This window comes from Mandrillus leucophaeus, unplaced genomic scaffold (assembly GCF_000951045.1).
Source record: "Mandrillus leucophaeus isolate KB7577 unplaced genomic scaffold, Mleu.le_1.0 Scaffold669, whole genome shotgun sequence".
NCBI lineage: Eukaryota > Metazoa > Chordata > Mammalia > Primates > Cercopithecidae > Mandrillus > Mandrillus leucophaeus.
This window is the reverse complement of record NW_012107241.1, coordinates 192,990-212,592: the sequence shown is the minus strand read 5'-3', so window position 1 is coordinate 212,592 and position 19,603 is coordinate 192,990. Positions and strand designations below refer to the sequence as shown.

The following is a 19,603-nucleotide window of genomic DNA, read 5'->3' as shown; positions in this document are numbered from 1 at the left end:
GAAACCCTGTCTCTACTAAAAGTACAAAAATTAGCTGGGCATGGTGGTACATGCCTGTAATCCCAGTTACTCAGGAAGCTGAGGCAGGAGAATCCCTTGAACCCAGGAGGTGGAGGTTGCAGTGAGCCAAGATCACGCCACTGCACTCCTGGAGACAGAGTGAGACTCTGTCTCAAAAAAAAAAAAAAAAAATAGAACAGAGAATGGAGGAGAGACAGTGTTCAGAGACAGAGCGGCTAAGGGAAGGATGACTCTTCAGATTCAAGATGCGTAATATACTCTGAGCAGAATAAATAAAATATATCTACACCTAAACACCAAGCATCTTTAAAGTGATAAATGGCAGCCTATAGCAAATATCATCTATGTGTTGAAACCTCAAATGCCTGTAATATCAGGAACATATCAAGGAGACTACCTCTCCCTGTTTCTATCAATATTGTATCGGAAATCCTAGGTGAAGACCAACTAAATACAAGGAAGAAAAAGACTTGGAAAGGAAGAAACTAAATGATCATTATTTATACCTACTATTTACATAGGATACCTAAGAGAATCTACAAAAATACTATTAGGACTAGGAAGAACGTTCCACAAAATTGTTGATAGAAATCAAAATATAAAAATCACCTGTATTCCAGCAACAAATTTAGTAACATATTTAAATGTTTAAAATATTAAAATGCTTTTAAAGTTACAATAGCAACAAGTACTCTCCAGTTTCTGGGATAAATTTGACAAAAATATACGAGACACTTAGAGAAAAAGTTACAAACCTTTACTGAAAGACTTTAAATGTAACTAGATGGAGAATAAAACCTCAAAAGTGTAAACAATTTTCTCCCAAATTAATCTTCAAATTCAATGAAATTCCAATCCAAATGCCCATTAGATTTCTCAAAGAACTTAATAAACTGATCTTAAAAGTCACATGGAAGGCTAAGTGACCAAAAATAGTCTAAACCAAGGGATAGCCAGATAATACGTGTTTTAGGCTTTGCAGGCTCCATAGGTCCCTGTCACGTATTGTTCTTCTATTTGTTTGCAAATAACTATCCTTAGCTCTTAGGCCATAATTTGCCCACCCTTGGTCTAAACCATTTCAAAGAAAGAGCAGTAAATTTGCAAGAGGTTGGTAGGATTTGTCTTATCAGAGACAAAGGTTTATTTTATTTTATTTTATTTTAATTTTTTTGAGATGGAGTCTTGCTCTGTTGCCCAGGCTGGAGTGCAGTGGTGCGATCTTGGCTCACTGCAAGCTCCACCTCCCGGGTTCACGCCATTCTCCTGCCTCAGCCTCCCGAGTAGCTGGGACTACAGGCACCCACCACCATGCCCGGCTAATTTTTTGTATTTTTTTAGTAGAGATGGGATTTCACCATGTTAGCCAGGATAGTCTTGATCTCCTGACCTCGTGATGCGCCTGCCTCAGCCTCCGAAAGTGCTGGGATTACAGGCATGAGCCACCGCGCCCGGCCAGATGAAGGTTTCTTACAGAGCTATCAGAATACAGAGTTTGTGATACTGCACAGGCATACGAAGTGGACAAACAAAAAGCCCCTAATCAGGTTAATGCATGTAGGAAAACCTGATATGTGAGAGAGATGATGTTATAATCATTGAAGGAAGAATGAACTGCCCAGTAAGTGGTCCAGGGAAAATTCCTAATCTATACAGAAACAAACAAAGAAAAACACAAAACAAAATTAGATTCCCCATCTCTCATACTAAACCAAAATAAATTGTCAGGGGATTTAAACTCAAAGTAAAAGTCAAACTTGAAAATTTCATTAAGGGAATATAAGAGAATATCTTTATCACCTTGCAATAGAGAAAATTTCCCAAATAAAATACAAAAGGCACAAATCCAAGAGGAAAAATAATTTTGATTACATTATATGTAAAGAATCAGCTGTTCATTAGAAGACTCCATAAGCAAAATTCATAGACAAACAAGAGACTGGGAGAAATTGTCAAAACGTGAAACCATCAAAGAAAAATCAATGTGAAAAAGACAAAGATCTCAGAAGAACTGGAAAGCAAATGAACAGTCAAATTTCAGAAGTAGAAACCCAAATAGCCTATAAACATGTGAAACAACTATAAAATATAATTTCACAGCTGTCATTTTGACCAACATTTAATTTAATTTTATTTTTGAGACATGGTCTCACTGTCGCCGGGCCGGAGTGCAGTGGCGTAATCATGGCCTCAACCTCCCAGGCTCAGGTGATCCTCCCACCTTAGCCTCACAAGTAGCTGGGACTACAGGCACGTGCCACCATGCCAGGCTAGTTTTTTGTATTTTTTGTACAGACAGGGTTTCGCATGTTGCCCAGGCTTGAACCCTTGGGCTCAAGCAATTTTCCTGCCTTGGCCTCCCAAAGTGCTGGGATTAGAGGCATGAGCCTTGGCCAACATATTAATCTAACTAAATGCCGAAGACAAGATGGATAAATGAGAAGCTATACAGTCCTGGTGGGTGTTCATATACATATATGGGGGAAATGATTATTTTAATCTGCAGAAAAGGTTGTTTTTCTCTTGGGAAACACAGCAGACGGAAATGCAGAGTTGTTCTATAGGTCCTTGCTCCTGTGCCCTGCTCCTTCCCCCTCTTGTGTTCCCACCCCGGGCACTGAAGCTCTGATTCCCTTTCCCTGTGTCCTCTATAGGTCTGACTACCTTGCCATCCCATCTGAGAACAAGGAGAACTCTGCAGTACCAGTGGAGGAATAGAACAGGAGCAGTGTGACATGAGGTGACCTACAGGAACATGGGAGGGGAAGGCAGATGTGGATGGCAGGTTGTACAAGTGACTTCGTTGCCCACAACTGAAGTGACTTTACATTTGGTCCCTTAGGTCACTGTCTACCCTGCCTGGGGTCCCCGCCCTCAGGGTAATTCTTTAAGCCACAAAGCTCTGTATGACGTCAGTGCTTCAGAAGGGAACTGCTTTGGCCTGAGGGTCGAGGCAACCTGAACTTGCCCATGGTAACAGAGGCATAGGATTCTCCAACTCCCTTCTTTGGTCAAAGAATTTTGGGGCTGGGCTGGGCTGGGCTGGGTGGCAAATTCTCAGTGAGTTATTTTGTCTTTGGTAGGTGGCCTGAACACCTGAGGGACTGGACATCCCATGTTCAGCAATGTCAATGGCATCAGGAGGGTGCCCCAAGGGCCCCATTGCATCCCTTCATGCATCCATCCTTCTATTCATTCATCCATACATCCACCTGCCTCTGAGCTTTCACCTCTGACTTCCTAACTCCATCAGACCTCTACGTACCATAAGACTCTGCCAGAACCGAGAAGCCAACATTTCTACATAGACTCAACCTCACCCTGTCCTAGTTTTCGAACAAGACACTCCAAAGCCAACTGGATTTCTCCCCTGTGCTCCAAATGACTTTGTACAAGTGCTGGAGTTAGCACCTCCCTCTGCCCTTAACTGGCTGGAACTGGTTCATTCTCCATTACTGCAAGAGAATGGATGTCTTAATAGAAGGAAGCAGGAGTGATTAGTTCGGGTTACAGCAAAAGTGTGTCATGAACTTGGATTCCTTGAAGTCAGTTTTGTCAAGTTCATGGCCCACTTTGCTACAGCATCAGAGTGAAACATGCCTGTCTAGGTTCTCCCATGACAGAAAGATCCTGAAGCATGGACTAACGTGCTCTCTGGAGCTTAATTCTCCTGAGCTAGATCCTGATGGGTCTCTAAGCTACCCTCCAAGAAGACAAGGACAGGAGACTTGGGAAGGACCAATGGTAATTTAAGTGGCTCTTCAAAAGTCATGCAACATGTTTCTGAACACGTTCTTGATCCTATTGCGAGAATGTATGTGTGCCCTCCCTGTGGGCACACTACCTGGGCATTAGGACTGAAATTCCTGAGTTCTTCCTCTCAAAATTTCTGTGCCACCAGTATTATTCCTCATTTTACAAATAGGAGGCAACTAAGACTCATACAGGGCTAACTGAATAAGAGGCTTAAGAGGATAAACTGGAGCAGAAATAAGCCTTAGGTGCTGCCCAGTTTACACTTCCTGGGATGGATTTTTTTGTTTGTTTTGTTTTTTGTTTGAGATGGAGCCTCTGTCACCTAGGCTAGAGTGCAGTGGTGTGATCTCAGCTCACTGCAACCTCTGCCTCTTGGGTTCAAGCGATTCTCATGCCTCAGCCTCTCCAGTAGCTGTGATTACAGGCATGCACCACCACGCCTGGCTAAATTTTGCATTTTTAGTACAGACGGGGTTTCACTATGTTGGCCAGGCTAGTCTCGAACTCCTGACCTCAAATGACCCACCCACCTCAGCCTCCCAAAGTACTGGGATTACAGGCGTGAGGCACTGTGCCCAGTGGATAACTTTGTTTCTGGAAAGACTGACATTGGACTTGTCTATGGCAATGCTTCTTTCACAAGCACACACTGGGCTGAGGTCAACTCTGATAGATTCAGATTACTAGAAATTGGCCAAAAAAGCAGAGAGAAGAACATGAGGTAGACTTAAAGAACTTCCTTTATGTAAAGATTTGTGAAATACCCTCCAGAAAGAGAGTGCATCTGAGAATGATATTTAAACTAAGAAAAATGTTTAGTCTGAGATGAATCATGAGCAAATAAGTGGTATGAGAGGGGAGGGATGGGTAGGTGGTTTCCAAATACTTCACTTATGAATGCATAATTTTCAGATTTTTTCCCCTAGCTTTTAAGGGAGCAGAGAAACTGGAAAAAATTTTAGTCGATATCTCGTGTTTCATTTTAATTGAGTGACAGGTCCAAGTGTGACCTCCTTCAGCACCTAGGGACAAGAGAGGGCAAAGATGCTTTACAGAATGTAAGAAGATGAAGGTGACTGGGATTCAGTGAGAGAGAAGTCCCTCAGATCTGGGACCTCCCTTTATAGGGAAAGACCATAATCCATTGGTTTAGAGCTTTACTTTAAAAGCTTTTTTTTTTTTTTTCTTTTCATTCTTCCATCCTAGGAGAGTACTTAAAACCAGACTTTTTTTTTTTTTTTTTTTGAGACAGAGCCTCACTCTGTCTTCCAGGCTAGAGTGCAGTGGCGCAATCTCAGATCACTGCAGCCTCAACTGCCCCAGGTTTAAGCAATCCTCCCACCTCAGCCCCCAGGTAACTGGGACTACAGGCATGCACCACTATGCCTGGCTAATTTTTGTATTTTTTGTAGAGACAGGGGTCTTGCCATGTTGCCCAGGCTGATCTTGAACTCCTGGGCTCAAGCAATCCGCCAGCCGCAGCCTCTCAAAGCACTGGGATTACAGACATGAGCAACCGTGCCTGGTCCCAAACTAGACCGTTAACACATTAAAGAGTCTGATTTTGTTGAAGAAAATATTTGCAATAAATTCAAGACTCTTCTTATTGGTAATTTTCCACACAGTCCCTCTGAAATTAGGTAGAGAATATAGATCTTTTTAACTTTGTAGTTAGGAAAATTGGCCTTAGTGTGACATTTTTCCAGTCCATAGCTCGTGGATACCACAACTTGCGGTAGTAGAAAGATACTTACTACCACTGCGTTTTCCTCAGTGTTCCAATAGCTCTTGTATCTAAGTTGAAACAGGCAGTATGCATGATTGCCTTTTTCTCTTCTTTTTTAAAAAACCCAACTCAGATGCTGCTTGCATGGCTTTTAATGAAGCTGAATGGTACCTATCACTTATTTATCCTTGACAAGTTATCTTCCACACTCTTTCTAACTTCTCCATTCTTCTCATTCTTGACACTTTCATTAGAACTATATGGTTTACAAAGTATTTTCACTTAACTATTTTATTTCTTCTCTATAACTGGTCCTTTGAGGTCAATATTATGAATACTCACATTACAAAAGAAGAAACTGAGGCTCTCTGAGGTTAAGTAACTTTACTAAATTATAAGGAAACCTAGCTGGTAGGTAGACGGCAAGAATCCAGGTCTTCTGACTCCTCTTTCAGTTCTCTTTCCACTTAGACCATAGCTGCTTCGTTTTCTTATTTTTTAGCTTCCATCTAACCATTGCCTGTCTTGCCTGTCCTAATGTTCTCCATCTTCTCTCACCCCTAATCCCACTCACTGCTTCTCTACTACTTTGCTTTTTGGTGGATGCTAGCAATGTGCTTTGAGAGTCGGTCCTATTTTGGTTCTCTTTCTAGTTGGTTTGTGCATCATCATTTCTCCTGAATTGCAACGAAACTCCTTCCTGGGAGATTTGATCATGACTGTAAATCAACAAGGTACTGTGATCACCAGCCTACTTCCAATCTCCACCCACCTCCCTGTCTCTTCCCATAATCTTATAAAAGACCCAGACTAGATGTGTGTTTCTCTGGAAGCTTTATCTGGCCTGATGTTGCTTATTAAAGGGCTTAGAAGAGTTCTCAAGGGCTATTATTATCACTTTGGAAACCCCATCTGTTGTCTTGGTGCTGGATATTTCCCATGTCTGATCCTCGGTAACACAATTCACTAAAGGCCAAGCTTGGCTCAGTCTGATTTTCCCGTTCTTACTGCTTCACAGCCATGAATGTGATTGCTCAATCCAGTTGGCCCCAAGAGCACCTTGCCCTGTTGACCTTCACTGTCACCTCAGTCTTGAATCAGAGCACCAACCTCAAACACTCCTTGCCTGTCCCTACCCCAGCCTTTATTCTCACCACTTGTTTAATGGCATGCCCCTTTAGTTTCTCCATTCCCAAACACCCACACACTCAGACTTCCTTCTCAGTTGCAGGTTTCTCCTTAGATGTTCACCTAGAAATATTACTAGGAAAGTCACTTTTCAAAGCAGGAATATGCTGGGAAGTGTGAAGAGCAGTGCATGGTTAAGAGACAGCAGCTCCCTCCTCTCTCCCCAAAATTATTGGATCAAAACAAGAAATTCCACCCATCTCAGAATCTGTGAGTCCTCCTCACATAAATCTGAGGGAAAAGGCTGTGCCATTTCATCTTTGCAGGAAGAAAGAGAAGCAAGAGCTAGACACACTTCAGAATATATCTTAGTTTGTCCTTTCCCAATTTAACATGAAAATGAAAAAACAAGAACAAAAAAACAAAAGAAGCCTTCCTCTCACCTCATTTTGTAAATGAAAAATCCCTAATTCAGTGAATTCACCTAGTCACTGCAAATGTATCTGAATAGTGCTTGGTGTGCTTGCCAGTCTGATCATCCACTCATTCTAGTAACATCTTTTTGCACCCACTCTGTCAAGCGCTAGCCTAGACCTTCAGTGTGCTATGCAGTCATCAGTCTGAAAAACAGCATCATCCAAACCCTACTTAATCTCTAAAATCTCAGCTGGTGGACAGCTCATGATTAATCCAGCCCACTTCCTCCCCCTTAGTTGAGTTCGCAGCAAGACTCAGGAGATAAGCACTTCCAAGCAAGTCTGATTTATACATCAAACTCGGGTCTCCAGCCCAGGCCAGCTAACCCTCAGAGCCAGCAATGCTCTGTGCTTCCTCCCTGTGTCACCGCTTGGCAAGAGCTGCCTCTGCTCAGCAGTGTGTGTGATGGAGAGGGAGGCCGCTGAAGGCCAAGTGCTTGCAGGCTTGTGAACCGCCATCCAACACAATCCACACCCTCTTAGTCTTGCAACAGATAGAAGTATTTTCCATGTTATCATCTTCATATTGCTTTTTCTTGATTTTCCACAGCCAACCACCTAAGCCCTCAACAACATAATGCCTGTATGTGCTATTTTTCAGTAAACTCCTTGTTCATGTCAATAAAGTATCCCTAAAAACCACTCTCTTTGGTTTTGTTCCACTTACTGTGTCTGCCCCATAGACTATGCCTTCCCCCAGCACCTCAGCCTGCTTCATATTCCCGTACTCAATCTGTGGATATGCATGAGAATGAAAACCATGTAATAGCCTCACATTAAACACACACTAAATGTGTGATCTGGCCTCTCTGCTTCCCTTTCCTCCTCTACCCTAATACAAAGGAACACAAGAGTCACTTATGTTCTTGCCTGACATCAAACAAGTTTCCTAACCAGGTAGCAAGGAGCTCCCTGCAAGGCTGACCTAATGAAGGGAGAAGCCAATCTGGCTCTCAGCTCCACCAGTTTAGGGAACATAAAAGAAGAAGGCAAAGCAGTCTCTCAACATTCATCTTCCTGGAAGTGTTAAGGCCCGAAGAGGGAAAAGTTCAACAAGAAACCATCATCAGGATTCACAGTTCATCACAGTCTCCTAAAACAACAGTACTACTCATCATAAGAGTAAAAATCGGCCAGACGCAGTGGCTCACACCTGTAATCCCAGCACTTTGGGAGACTGAGGCAGGCGGATCACCTGAGGTCGGGAGTTCAAGACCAGCCTGGCCAACATGTTGAAACCCCATCTCTACTAAAAATACAAAAATTAGCCAGGCGTGGTGGCAGGTGCCTGTAGTCCCAGCTACTCGGGATGCTAAGGCAGAAGAATTGCTTAAACCCAGAAGGCGGAGGTTGCAGTGAGCTGAGATCACGCCATTGCACTCCAGTCTGGGCAACAAGAGTGAAATTCCATCTCAAAAAGAAACAAACAAAAAAAAAGATTAATCATCCCAACACTTTGGTAAGCTGAGGCGGGAGGATCACTCGAGGCCAGGAGTCTAAGACAAGCCTGAGCAACATAGTGAGACCCCATCTCTAAAAAAAAGAAAAAAAAAAGCCTGGCATGGTGGTGTGTGCCTGTAGCCCCAACTACTCAGGACGCTGAGGTGGGAAGAACACTTGCGCTCAGGAGATCAAGGCTGCAGTGGCCATGATTGCACCACTACTGGTGCAATGATTACTCCAGCCTGGGTCACAGTGAGACCGTCTCAAAACAAAAGAAAATATTTTAGTATAATACCAGCTGCCATACTAAGAACGATGTGTTTTTTAAATGTATTATCTCTGACACACTGAGGCTTGGAGTGACAGATGGGGCGTACGGCCACACAGCTGGTAAACAGTGATGCTGCACTTTGTACTCAGATCTGACTCCGAAACTTATCCATTCCAGTCGATCCGGCGGCCTCCCTCCCGCCTGTGAGAAGGTGGATGGCCGCGTGTATGTGTGTGTGTGTGTGTACAAGTGTACCTACACGCATGCCTTCAGGACCTGCTGTGAGTCCACTTGGCAAGACCAGAAACATCTGAGGTGACGAGCACTCATAAATCAAGCAATAAACACGCACACCATTTATTATTGTAGTTCAATACTTTTTTCTTTTTAATTCATACTGTACTTCCATGGCTCTAGCTACTTTACATTAAGATTTGGCTGGGCAGCCTTGTGTGTTTCTAGGTACTAGCAGTAAGTGTTCCGACCTTGCGCACAGCGCCAGGCAAAGTACAGTTATAGATCCAAATACAGACGGCCAGACAACTCGACTGCACTCGACCCGTGTTCTTTCCCATAGATGGCCCAGTGCAGGTGTTGGGGCTGCTCCCTCTGCCTCACCCCACTCCACCTCATGTCAGGATTATCCAGGGGCCACTATGGCCTCTGACCCATCCCTCCCCACCTTGGAGTCTAGGTTGAGTTGGGGAAAAAGCACCATGGGTTTGGGAAGATGGTCTGGTCCATGCAGAGAGTGGTCTGGCCTTTAAGTGCAGGGTAGGAAAATGTGGGGAGCCACAAGCTATTGTTGGCAAAAATGGCTGCTTTGACTATGCAATCTCAGCACGTGGCACCCAAGCCCCAGGCCAATGCCCCAGTCAGCTGCCTTGCCTGGAGCAGAGGCCACCCTTTTGCTTCTGCAATGTCTTATTGTATTGAGAGAAGCAAGGAGGGCTGAAGAATGATAATGTTCTTTAAGCCTTCAAATGTTGGGGAGATCGTCCAGCATCAGCTCCTCCTGGCCGGCAAGGTGCTGCTCATCAGCTGCCAAGACTCCAGTCCGGGCTCCAGGGCCTGCTGAGGATCTCCAGTCACAAGACCCCAGAGCTGTTGCACAGAACATCAAAACAGGGAGCTGGCTGGGCCCTTCACAACCATGGCCAGAGCAGAAGTGAGGTAACAAGGCTGGGCAGAGCGGTGGGAAAGGAGCGCTCTAAACAGTGTGCAAATTCCTGCTCTGCACTATGACAGCAAGCAGGGGTCTTAAAAGATGGCCTTCCAGGAAAATGCTCCTCTCAGACCCAAAATGCATCTTCTGGAAGAAAACACAGAGGTGAAGGGGATTGGGGCCAACCTGCTGGAGGTTGGGGGAATGAAAGTCAAGGATGTGAAGTGGTGAATGGGATGATTGTTCCATAGACTAGAGACAAGTGGTGAGGGTGGGGAAGAGTCAGGAAGGGGCCCTGGAGTTTCCTCCTGGAGGAGGCAGGCAGGGTATGAGGTGTAGGGAGACCACAGCCCTGCCATCTGGGGGAGGGAGAAGAGTGCTATTTCTCCTGGGGGCAGTAGGAGAAAAGGGCTGGCTTTGGCTGCCCTGCAGAGCTTAAAGCAGCGACATGGTATGGCACAGAAAGTACCCTTCTGGGACCACAAGCATCCAGAAAGATACTTCCCCTAGTCCCTTCTCCAGGACCTCATCCTAGGGATGCTGCCTGGAAATGTAATAGGTATAGTTCAAGTTTGGGTGGGGGCAAGAGAGAATCCACTTCTCACAAAGCACTCCTCTTGAGCTCTCTTGGTCCTCGCCATGTCAGTGTAGGTTCTTAGTGTCAGTGCTCTAAGGCAAACCCAAGAGTTTTAGCCAAAGCTTCACACTAAATCCAAACCCTATCTAGACCAAAGAGAAGTGCTAGGACCAGAAGTGGTTTCTCTCCACTGTTTCTTCTACCAGTAAGGAGGAAGGACAGACAGATGAAAGGCTTCACAGAGCCTAGAGATAGAAGATGAGCTCCATTGAAAAGAATGTTCTTCTCCCAACTCAGAGAAAGTCCAAAGGAAGATCCCTCCACAAACTAGGCCAAAGAAGGAAGAAACTCTTCTAGGTGAATACTGAGCAATACATCAAGCTCGCTCGATCTCTCTCTCTCTCTCTCTCTCTCTCTCTCTCCCCCCCTCTACTGGGCGTCCCCAGCCCTCCGAGCCACCTAAAGAATATATTTTAACCACCCTGGGTCTCCTGGGAATGCAAACACTGCCCTACCACGCCTCTAAATACTGGGAAGCTTCAGCCTCTGGGCTTGTTCCCTCCTGGCAGAGTAACTGAGAAATTGCACTCAGTCTTCTCAGCCTCTGGCCTAACCCTCAAGATGATGTCAAAGCTAGAACCTACCTTAAAGATGATCTAGCCCCACTCCCTCCTGTGACAGGAGGATACTGAAGCTCAGAGACAGAATGACTTGCCCAAGGCCACAGAGCTTAGTCAGTGGAAAAATCAGGACCCAGGCCCAGGTCTCCAAACCATCAGTGCAGTGCTCTTATACAGAGCTTCAAGCAGCTGATCTTGCTGGCCTGAGATGTAATCCTCTTGTCCCCAAAGAGGTGGATGGGGAAAGGAGAGAGTCACACCCATGATTAGCTTGTCTGAGGCCAGTCTTGTCAATGCTTTCACAGTAAGCTGTAATGGAACTTTAGATCCTATAGTAGTTCTTCACCTCGTTAGAAACTGCAAATTCTTTAAAACTGAGTGCAAACTCTCAAACATTGTACCACATAAGTCATTACAGAAAGACTCCTGTGTGTCCCTAGTAAACAAAAACAAACACAAAAAGCACTGGCTGGAAGAAGTTACATAAGTAGTGATTTTTTGATGCTCCCTTGTAGACAGCAACTAGCCAGGCTAATGGCCAGGAATACAATGCTATTTATTTGTTTCACTCCCAGACTTATCTGCAAGGGTGAGTTAAGATCTCTTTCACAAGCTATTAACCAAGGGGGAAGAGATTTTGTTTGGGAATGAATAGAGTTGTGGGTTTTCTCCTGGTATGATAGTCAAAAAATTATTGGAACAGAGAGAGCCTACAAGAGACCCACAATTCTTAAAGGGCATTCCCTATGTGCACACATTGTCTACTGGGTTCAAATCACTAAAAAACCAGGAGGGTTCTTCTGATATACTCAGTACTGCCCTCCCTGCCACCTTCTCCTGCTGGGAATGGTCCTGAGAGGTAAAGCAGAAGCAGAACAACTCCCTGCTGCCAGGTCTGCTCTGTCACTTGACTCCAAACAAAGAATCCTTTTAAAGTCATCCCACAGGTTCCACCATGGCACCTTTCATAATTAAATAACTTAAGTAAATAATTATGTATGGAATAAATTCGGGAATCTCCAATTTTTGCATTCAAAACTTTCTGGGAATAGTTTTGGCTTCTGACTGTGCCAAGGGGGAGATTTCCAGCAGTCTGCACCATGCCTCCTTCTTTGGCTCAGAGCCCATGAGCCTTGATCCCTACCAGTGTCCCTTACCCAAAGTCCTAGACAAGAACTGAACAAGGACACACTGGGCTGTGCGCGTAGGCACTCTTCACAGGGATTACATGAAACTGCATTTCCTTCCATCTCCTCTTCTAGGGGAGGAATACCTGCTCTGGCTGATGACTTGGAGCCTCCTCACCCTCCTCCCTTGGAGGATCCTGCCCTTAGGGAAATACCAAGGCCTTATCTTCACATGGAAAAGTCAGAAACTGTAATTGCCACAGGGAATTAAAGGCCATTCTAAAAGAAAAATACAACTTTGTGGGGTAGATGAGTGATAAAATCTTCTGTCTTTTGGGCTGATGTTCTGGGACATCTGGGACATCTGGAGTTCCTTCTGCCCCTGCATCAAGAAGCCCAGGAGAAGAACAAGCAAGACTGAAGAGCTCTGCATGCCCAATGGGCTGTGACTCTTTCATGAATCTCCACAAGCTCTGCCTGGAGCTGGTGGGACTCTTTTGATCATTATATGAAGAAATAGTAGTTAGTATATGAGGGATGATGAATGTGCCCAGAGGGCCCTGTGAATTCAGATAAATGCATGGTGCTAGTGGGCCAACGCTGAAAAGGCCCTGAATGTCTCACTCTTTGAAGCCAGTGCCTTCTACTCCTTAATGATCTTACACCTCTGTGGGGCCAGAGACCAGAGCAGGATTTGTACTCCACCCCCTGCCAGAGCCCCCATTCCCAAGTCTGAGAAACTCAGGATTTGGAATGACTCCCTTGGGGCATAGATTTCACTTGGCCTTTTCCTGCCCAAACACATGCACCTTTGCCAGTTCCTTCCCTCCAATGGCTTAGATGCTTTTTCCATGTGCAAGCTATCTCAGACAGTTGTCTCCATTGGCGAATGCTGGTTCATTCCAAGAGCAAATGACGCTGGCAACCCATCTTGTTGCTCACCACTCACAGTGTTCTGTGGGTAAACCCTGCACCCCGGACGTAGCGAGGGCCTTCTCTTCCTCTCTCAAATCCTGGAGGGCCCAGCACACCCTGACTTATCCTGGAAATCACACTGACAGCTCCAAGTGAACGCCTCAGAGCCACACACCTGACTTGCTTAGAAGCACTAAAAGAGGTTTAATAAGGTCAAAAATGCTCCACCCTGGCTAATAAACAATGTGCTCTTAGGGCACAGAAAACAATAGGACTTTAGGCACTAAAAAGTGACACTTCGCCCAGATCCAGCCTGGGAGAAGACCAGAGAGAAAGTGGGTGGGAAAGTAAGAAATTCCCAGCCCTTACTGCGTCCACACCCTACATAGGTCGGAGGACGGTGCAGGGGTGATGGAGGAGAGTATCCTTCAGAACACGGGTCTTGGGAGCCTGCCACCCCCCAATGCAGCCTTCCTAGCTTTCCAAGCATCCTCTCCATCTGAGGCTCAGTACGGTCCGGATCAAGTGGGCGGCCAACCCTAAGAGTTTAGACTGGGCTCCCTTGATGTTTCTGTGTTCCCAAGAGAATGCCTGGGGAAGCCTGGGGTAGGGAAGAAAAGATTCTCTTTTATTTTGGAAACAAATCAAAAGGGGATCAGGGAACGAAGCACCTTAAGCAATGCCGTCTTGAGACTTCTTTTTGAGACCCTAGGGTCTTCACAGGCATAACTTTGGCTCAACATTTCCCTTCTAAGAGCCAAGAATGGCCAGCAAGGGAAGGGGTGGGGAACAGAGGGTGGGAGGAGGGAGATCAGGGTGGTCAGTGCTGAGAGGCGGTTCCTGCCCTCCTCAGCTGCCCCACCCCAGGAAAACGCTGCTCCGGCCAGCACAGGGAGCGGGAGGGCCCGCTCCTTCTCCCTGGTACATAGGCATTATCTCTTTTTTAAAATCTGTATATAATATATATATTTATATTCTGTATATATATATATTTATATATATATTTATATGGTCTATGTACATGTATTGCACAGGCCTCTTGCAGCCACCCTGTTCCTGCCTTGTCAATGATAGCGATTCCTCTTTTCTTCACTTTCCGACGTGTAGTCGCGGGACCTGATGCCATTCTGAAGGTTGATGAGCGAGTCCTTCATCTGCAAGACAGAAAACCCCACCCCAGGCCTGGGTCTGCGCTTTCAGTGGGATTCTCCACCGAGCAGCCCTCTCCCCACACCCGCCTAGGGCAGGCCTCCAACCACGCCATGGGGCTGAAAAGAGTTGGGCACCTAAAGCAAGGCTGGTTCTCTGGGCACGCTGTTTCAAGTAGAAAGGGGACAGTCAGGCTGGGCGCGGTGACTCACACCTGTAATCCCAGCACTTTGGGAGGCAGAGGTGGGAGGATCGCTTGAGGCCAGGAGTTTCAGACCAGCCTGGGTCACACAGAGAGACCCCATCTCTATAAAAAATTTAAAAATTAGCCAGCCCCTGTGATATGCACCTGTAGTCCTAACTACTCAGGAGGCTGGGATGGGAGGATGGCTTGAACCCGGGAGTTCGCAACTGCAGAGAACTATGACTGCACCACTGCACTCCAGCCTGGGCAGCAGAGCAAGACTCTGCCTCTTAAAAAAAGAGAGAGACAGAGAGGGACAAGGAGAGGGAGAGAGAAATAAAAGAAAAAAAGAGAGGAAGAAAGAAAGGAGACAGACAATCTAGCATGGGAAGCCCTTGGGTAGGGCTTACTGGGTCTCAGTGCTGAATCGAGAACTCTCTTGAAGTGTTCAACTGCTACAAAGAGCCTCTCAGGCTGTCACTGACTTGATCTACTCGTTTCATCTGGTTTCCCTGATGATCCCTAATATACCACATGCCTGTCTTTGTACATTTAGCCACACTGTTCCCCCCACCTGGGAATCTTTGTGCTCTTGCCTATGCCAATCTCACCCATCTGCTAAGGCTCAGAATAGATCCAAACTTCCTCCAGCTCTCAGTCATCCCTCTCCTTCATGGTCTCTCACACAGCACACTCAGGCTCTGGACTTCAGTCATCTTTCGTTGCTTGGTTTCATGTTTGCAAGGACTAGAACGGTGTCTAATCCTTCTCTTGTGCACCCAGGGGCACCACGCAGAGAACTGGGTAGGTTCCTATTAGGTACCCATATCAGCAAATTAACATTTTTAGGTCACAGAGTGCAGTCTAAATGGGAGACTAGAATGGAGCCCGGCAGGAGAATTCTAAAATGGCCCATCACACCACATATTTAAATACTCACATATTTACATACTGTCTCTGGGTAAACTGCTCTGTCACAACATAAGACAACATTTCTGGGGTAAACGGTTACAGATTTGGGGAAAGTCTGGTCTCCCTGCTTAGTCTACCACTTTCTCCTCTCTAGTTCATTTATATCTTCTGCTCAAGACAGAGGAGGAGGCCATTCTGTTATTTTAAAAGTTACTTTTAAAGAGATTGAAACAAAACAACTCTCTTAATACTTATCGTGTAGAGTCCACTAGGCTATAAGTCTGACAGCCCCAACCCCCAAGTTAATGGGCCCCATTCTGAAACAGAATTCTAGAGTTGGAAGAGACCCCTGGGTCATCTAGTCCAAATGTCCCAATTTAATCGATAAGTTCTTTATCCATCATCATCTAGTTACCCCCTGAACACTTTCAATGTCGGAATCTCAGTTCTCTACAGTAGCCTGTTTCATTGCTGGACAGCATTAGCCACAAGTTGTCTGCAGTTGATGATGAAGAAAAATTACTTTCTTAAACTTCTAGCCCAAGTTCAGTGCTCTGGAGTTTTTCAGTAAGTCTAACCCTTGACACCTGTTGGCCTAGATGTCTGAAGACCACCCTGTTCTCCTCACCCCCGTGTTCCCTTCTCCTGGGTTTGTCCTCAGTGCCATCAACCATTCTTGAAATGGTAGGGCTTCTAAACTCCTCACTATGCTTTTTGTCTTCTTTTGGTTAAAAAAAAAAATGCCCTCCTTAAGTATAGTGACAAAGCTAAACACATCCAACTGGGTCCTGATAGCTGCATTAAGATTCTTTTCCCTTTTTTTTTTTTTTTTTTGAGATGAAGTCTCACTCTGTCGCCCAGGCTGGAGTGCAGTGGCGCTATCTCAGCTCATTGAAACCTCCGCCTCCCAGGTTCAAGCAATTCTCCTGCCTTAGCCTCCCAAGCAGCTGGGATTACAGGCGTGCGCCACCATGCCCGGCTAATTTTTATATTTTGAGTAGAGACAAGGTTTTGCCATGTTGGCCAGGCTGGTCTCAAACTCCTGACCTCCAGTGATCTGCCCTCTTCGGCCTCCCAAAGTGCTGGGATTATAGGCATGAGCCACCACGCCCGGCCTCTTTCTCCTTATTTAGAGCTAAGACCAAAGAATGCAAGGAAATAAAGTTTAATTTTAATGAGCACCACCCATATGCCATCAAATCCTGATGACAGTTCCATGAAGCTACGATTACAATTCCTATTTTATAAATGAAGAAATGGAAGCTCAAGGTCCCTTGCTCATGGTCACAAAATTAGTTAGTGGCAAGGCTGGGATGCCATCTCTGGCTGGTCACAAAACGTCAGAAAGTCAACTCTTCAGGGAGAGAAGCTGTCATGTAGCAGGGTAAACTGTGAGTCTATCACTTTCTAATTCTCTTGCACAGCAGAGGCAGGTTCCTGCTCTCTAGGCAACCACATGGAGGCATATATTATAAGATACTAAACTATTCTGGGGAAGCAGGAAGCTCCCTCCCCCAAGGAAACTAAGCTAATTTTTGATTTTGCCTCAGGATGATTTGCCTAAATAGTTGATCTCGTTTTGCGGGGGGGAATACAGGCAAACTGTACGACAAAGATGATGCTACGACAAGAAGACAAAGTACAGCCATCTTCCCAGACTATCAGTGCAGTGCCACCTACTGTCAAAGGAGGGGGCGGTGAACATTTGAAAAAACTCAAAGACATGCCCTCTGGGAAGACAAATCTCTGTAAAAGGGTTGAGGGGGTTCTCTGTTTAAATGCCTGTCAGATGGTTATGGTTACCAAAAATAGAAATAAAAAGAGTTCTCCTTCCAACTAACCTACAGCTTTCCTGGTGCACATTCAGTGGGTCATTTTGTTGTTATTATTTTGTAGAATACACCTGCATTTCTAGCAGCCCACTCAAGGAAGGCTTTCCATTTAGAACAATGCATGGCTTGGAGGAAGAATGAATTGGAGGCAGAAGTCTGGAGGGTGGTGATAGAGACGAGGATCTTTCTCACAGCATAAGGGAAGGAGTCCCTGCTCCCAAAGACTGGGGCAAGCAGAGAAGGTGGGCATCTCACCTGGTCAAGGAGCATCACTGAGGATTTGATGATCTCCCTCCATTTTTGGAGCTCAGTATCGTGGTACTTTTGTTGGGACTCTAAGAGCTGGGCCCATTCTGTCTGAGACTGGGGTAACCTGTGGGGTAGAAGAAGGGGTACCCCAGCAGCTGGAGTTATGCTCAGCGAACTGTCCTGTGCTCCCAGACCCCTAAAGGACAGAGAGTCACATCAGAGTGCTTTGTCCTCTGCCCACTGCCCCTGGTTCCCCTGTGCCCCAGATCAGAAGTGGGCTGAAACTACAGGGAGAGATTCTGAGTTTCCCTGTGGGGTCTTCCCAGAGGGCTATCCCTTGGGCAAGGGCAGTGAGGCAGTCCCAGGGAGACTGGGAGACAGGTGTCATGGCACTGGGTGGGATGAAGGTAGAGGTGAGGGGACGAGGCCAGGATTACCTTTCTTGGAGCCTTAGACCCTGCCAAGCAGTGAGGGTCTGCGTGGTGTATTCCAACATCCAGAGTTTGTAGAAGAGCATCATGTTAAGGATGACCAGCAGCACCAGACTAGGAAGGAGACATGGGGAAAAAAACCAACAGCAGTGAGATGTCATCTGAGCCTAGGGCATCCCCCATCCCAGAGGCTGCTGTCCCTGACCAGTGGGCCATCCAAAGCATTGCAGTGAGTGAGTGAGCTGGAGGGATGCAGCACAGGGGAGAGAGAAAGAAGCAACCTAATCTGGACGGGCCAGGATACAGGGGAGAGCCATGGAGAGGGGCGTGGGATGAAGGCACTAGAAAGGAGAGATGCACAGGCACCAGAACCTGGGCACCTGGGGGAAGAGAGGTCTGGTGGGAAGGAAGAGAGATGAGGGGGTAAAGGAGTAATCATAGAGCCAGTACCTGAAACAGATCCTAATGGGAGCAAGGAAGAAAAATGGGGAGGAGGCAGAGGTTAGAAACAGGCAAGTGTGGGGAAGGGGAAAACTGCACTGAAAATCAAGCTGGGAGCGAGCGAGAGTATATGAGAAAAAAAAATACTAGAAGCAAAGACACAATGGATGAGAAGACCCAGCAAGGACAGGGCACGAGAAAGCAACAGACAGACTCTTAGTATTTCACGGGTGCTAAATTGAGAAAAGATTCCCCTTACCAACCCAACCTTAGGACGTAATTGAAGGGTGAGATGGAAGGAGGAATTCCACTGGGTCCCTAGCTCTGCCAAGGATACCTCTTACAGACATTAGCAGAACTTCTCGCAAGCTGCAAACTTCCCTGCCTCAACCTGATACCAGTGGGCAGGGATCATGGAGGCAGGCTGAGGTTTCCCAGAGTCTGGGTCAGAACTGGTGAGAGACAGGGGAGGCAAGGATCATCCAGGGGCTGGAGGGGCTGTGGGGAATGAGGAGTCACAGAGAGACTGCAGGAATTCCCTCCTTCTCTCAGCCTCACTGGCTGCCTAAACATCACTGTATTACAAGCTCATAGGATGGAGAGAGAAGACATCATCGTGGGTAGAGAGGATCCAGAGACACACAAAACTGGATGCAAACCCTGGCTCACCGCTTAAAACTCTCTTAACTTTTGATCAAGTTTCCTAGCTTCTCCGACCTAGGGACAGTAACACCTATCCTACTGGGATTGTTCTGTAGATGAAAGGGAATATATTGAAAAATATCGTGGCACACTATAGGCCCTACACAAAGGGTAGTTCTTATCACTAATGGGGGAGATGTGGACACACATAAGAAGAGAGAAGATGACAAAAAACGAGAAGATAGGCCGGGCATGGTGGCTCAAGCCTGTAATCCCAGCACTTTGGGAGGCCAAGGTGGGTGGATTGCTTGAGCTGGGAAGTTTGAAACCAGCCTGGGCAACACAGCAAAACCCCATTTCTACAAAAAAAATTTTAAAAAATTAGTCGGGTGTGGTGGCATGCACCTGTGGTCCCAGCTACTAGGGAAGCTGAGGCAGGAGGATTGCTTGAGCCTGGGAGGTGGAGGTTAGAGTGAGCTGAAATCATGCTACTGCATTCCAACCTGGGCAACAGAGTGAGAACCTGTCTCAAAAAAAA

The 19,603-nt window shown here is 46.1% G+C and overlaps 2 protein-coding genes across 2 annotated transcripts in view; one reads left to right on the top strand and one right to left on the bottom strand.

Moving 5' to 3' along the window:
• The window catches only part of SCN3B (sodium channel, voltage gated, type III beta subunit), a 28,134-nt gene extending 20,384 nt beyond the window's left edge, over positions 1–7,750 (top strand). Inside the window, exons 6-9 of the mRNA XM_012001636.1 lie at positions 2,676–2,761; positions 3,105–3,765; positions 7,425–7,594; positions 7,658–7,750. Of these exons, the coding sequence (XP_011857026.1) occupies positions 2,676–2,739 (64 nt within the window). The 3' untranslated portion in view covers positions 2,740–2,761; positions 3,105–3,765; positions 7,425–7,594; positions 7,658–7,750. The remainder of the gene's footprint in view (positions 1–2,675; positions 2,762–3,104; positions 3,766–7,424; positions 7,595–7,657) is intronic.
• Positions 7,751–13,832: 6,082 nt separating this feature from the next.
• The window catches only part of GRAMD1B (GRAM domain containing 1B), a 71,237-nt gene continuing 65,466 nt past the window's right edge, over positions 13,833–19,603 (bottom strand). Inside the window, exons 28-31 of the mRNA XM_012001698.1 lie at positions 18,433–18,444; positions 17,989–18,096; positions 17,558–17,675; positions 13,833–14,379 (exon numbers count right to left, since the gene is read on the bottom strand). Coding sequence (XP_011857088.1) covers positions 14,290–14,379; positions 17,558–17,675; positions 17,989–18,096; positions 18,433–18,444 — 328 coding nt within the window. The 3' untranslated portion in view covers positions 13,833–14,289. The remainder of the gene's footprint in view (positions 14,380–17,557; positions 17,676–17,988; positions 18,097–18,432; positions 18,445–19,603) is intronic.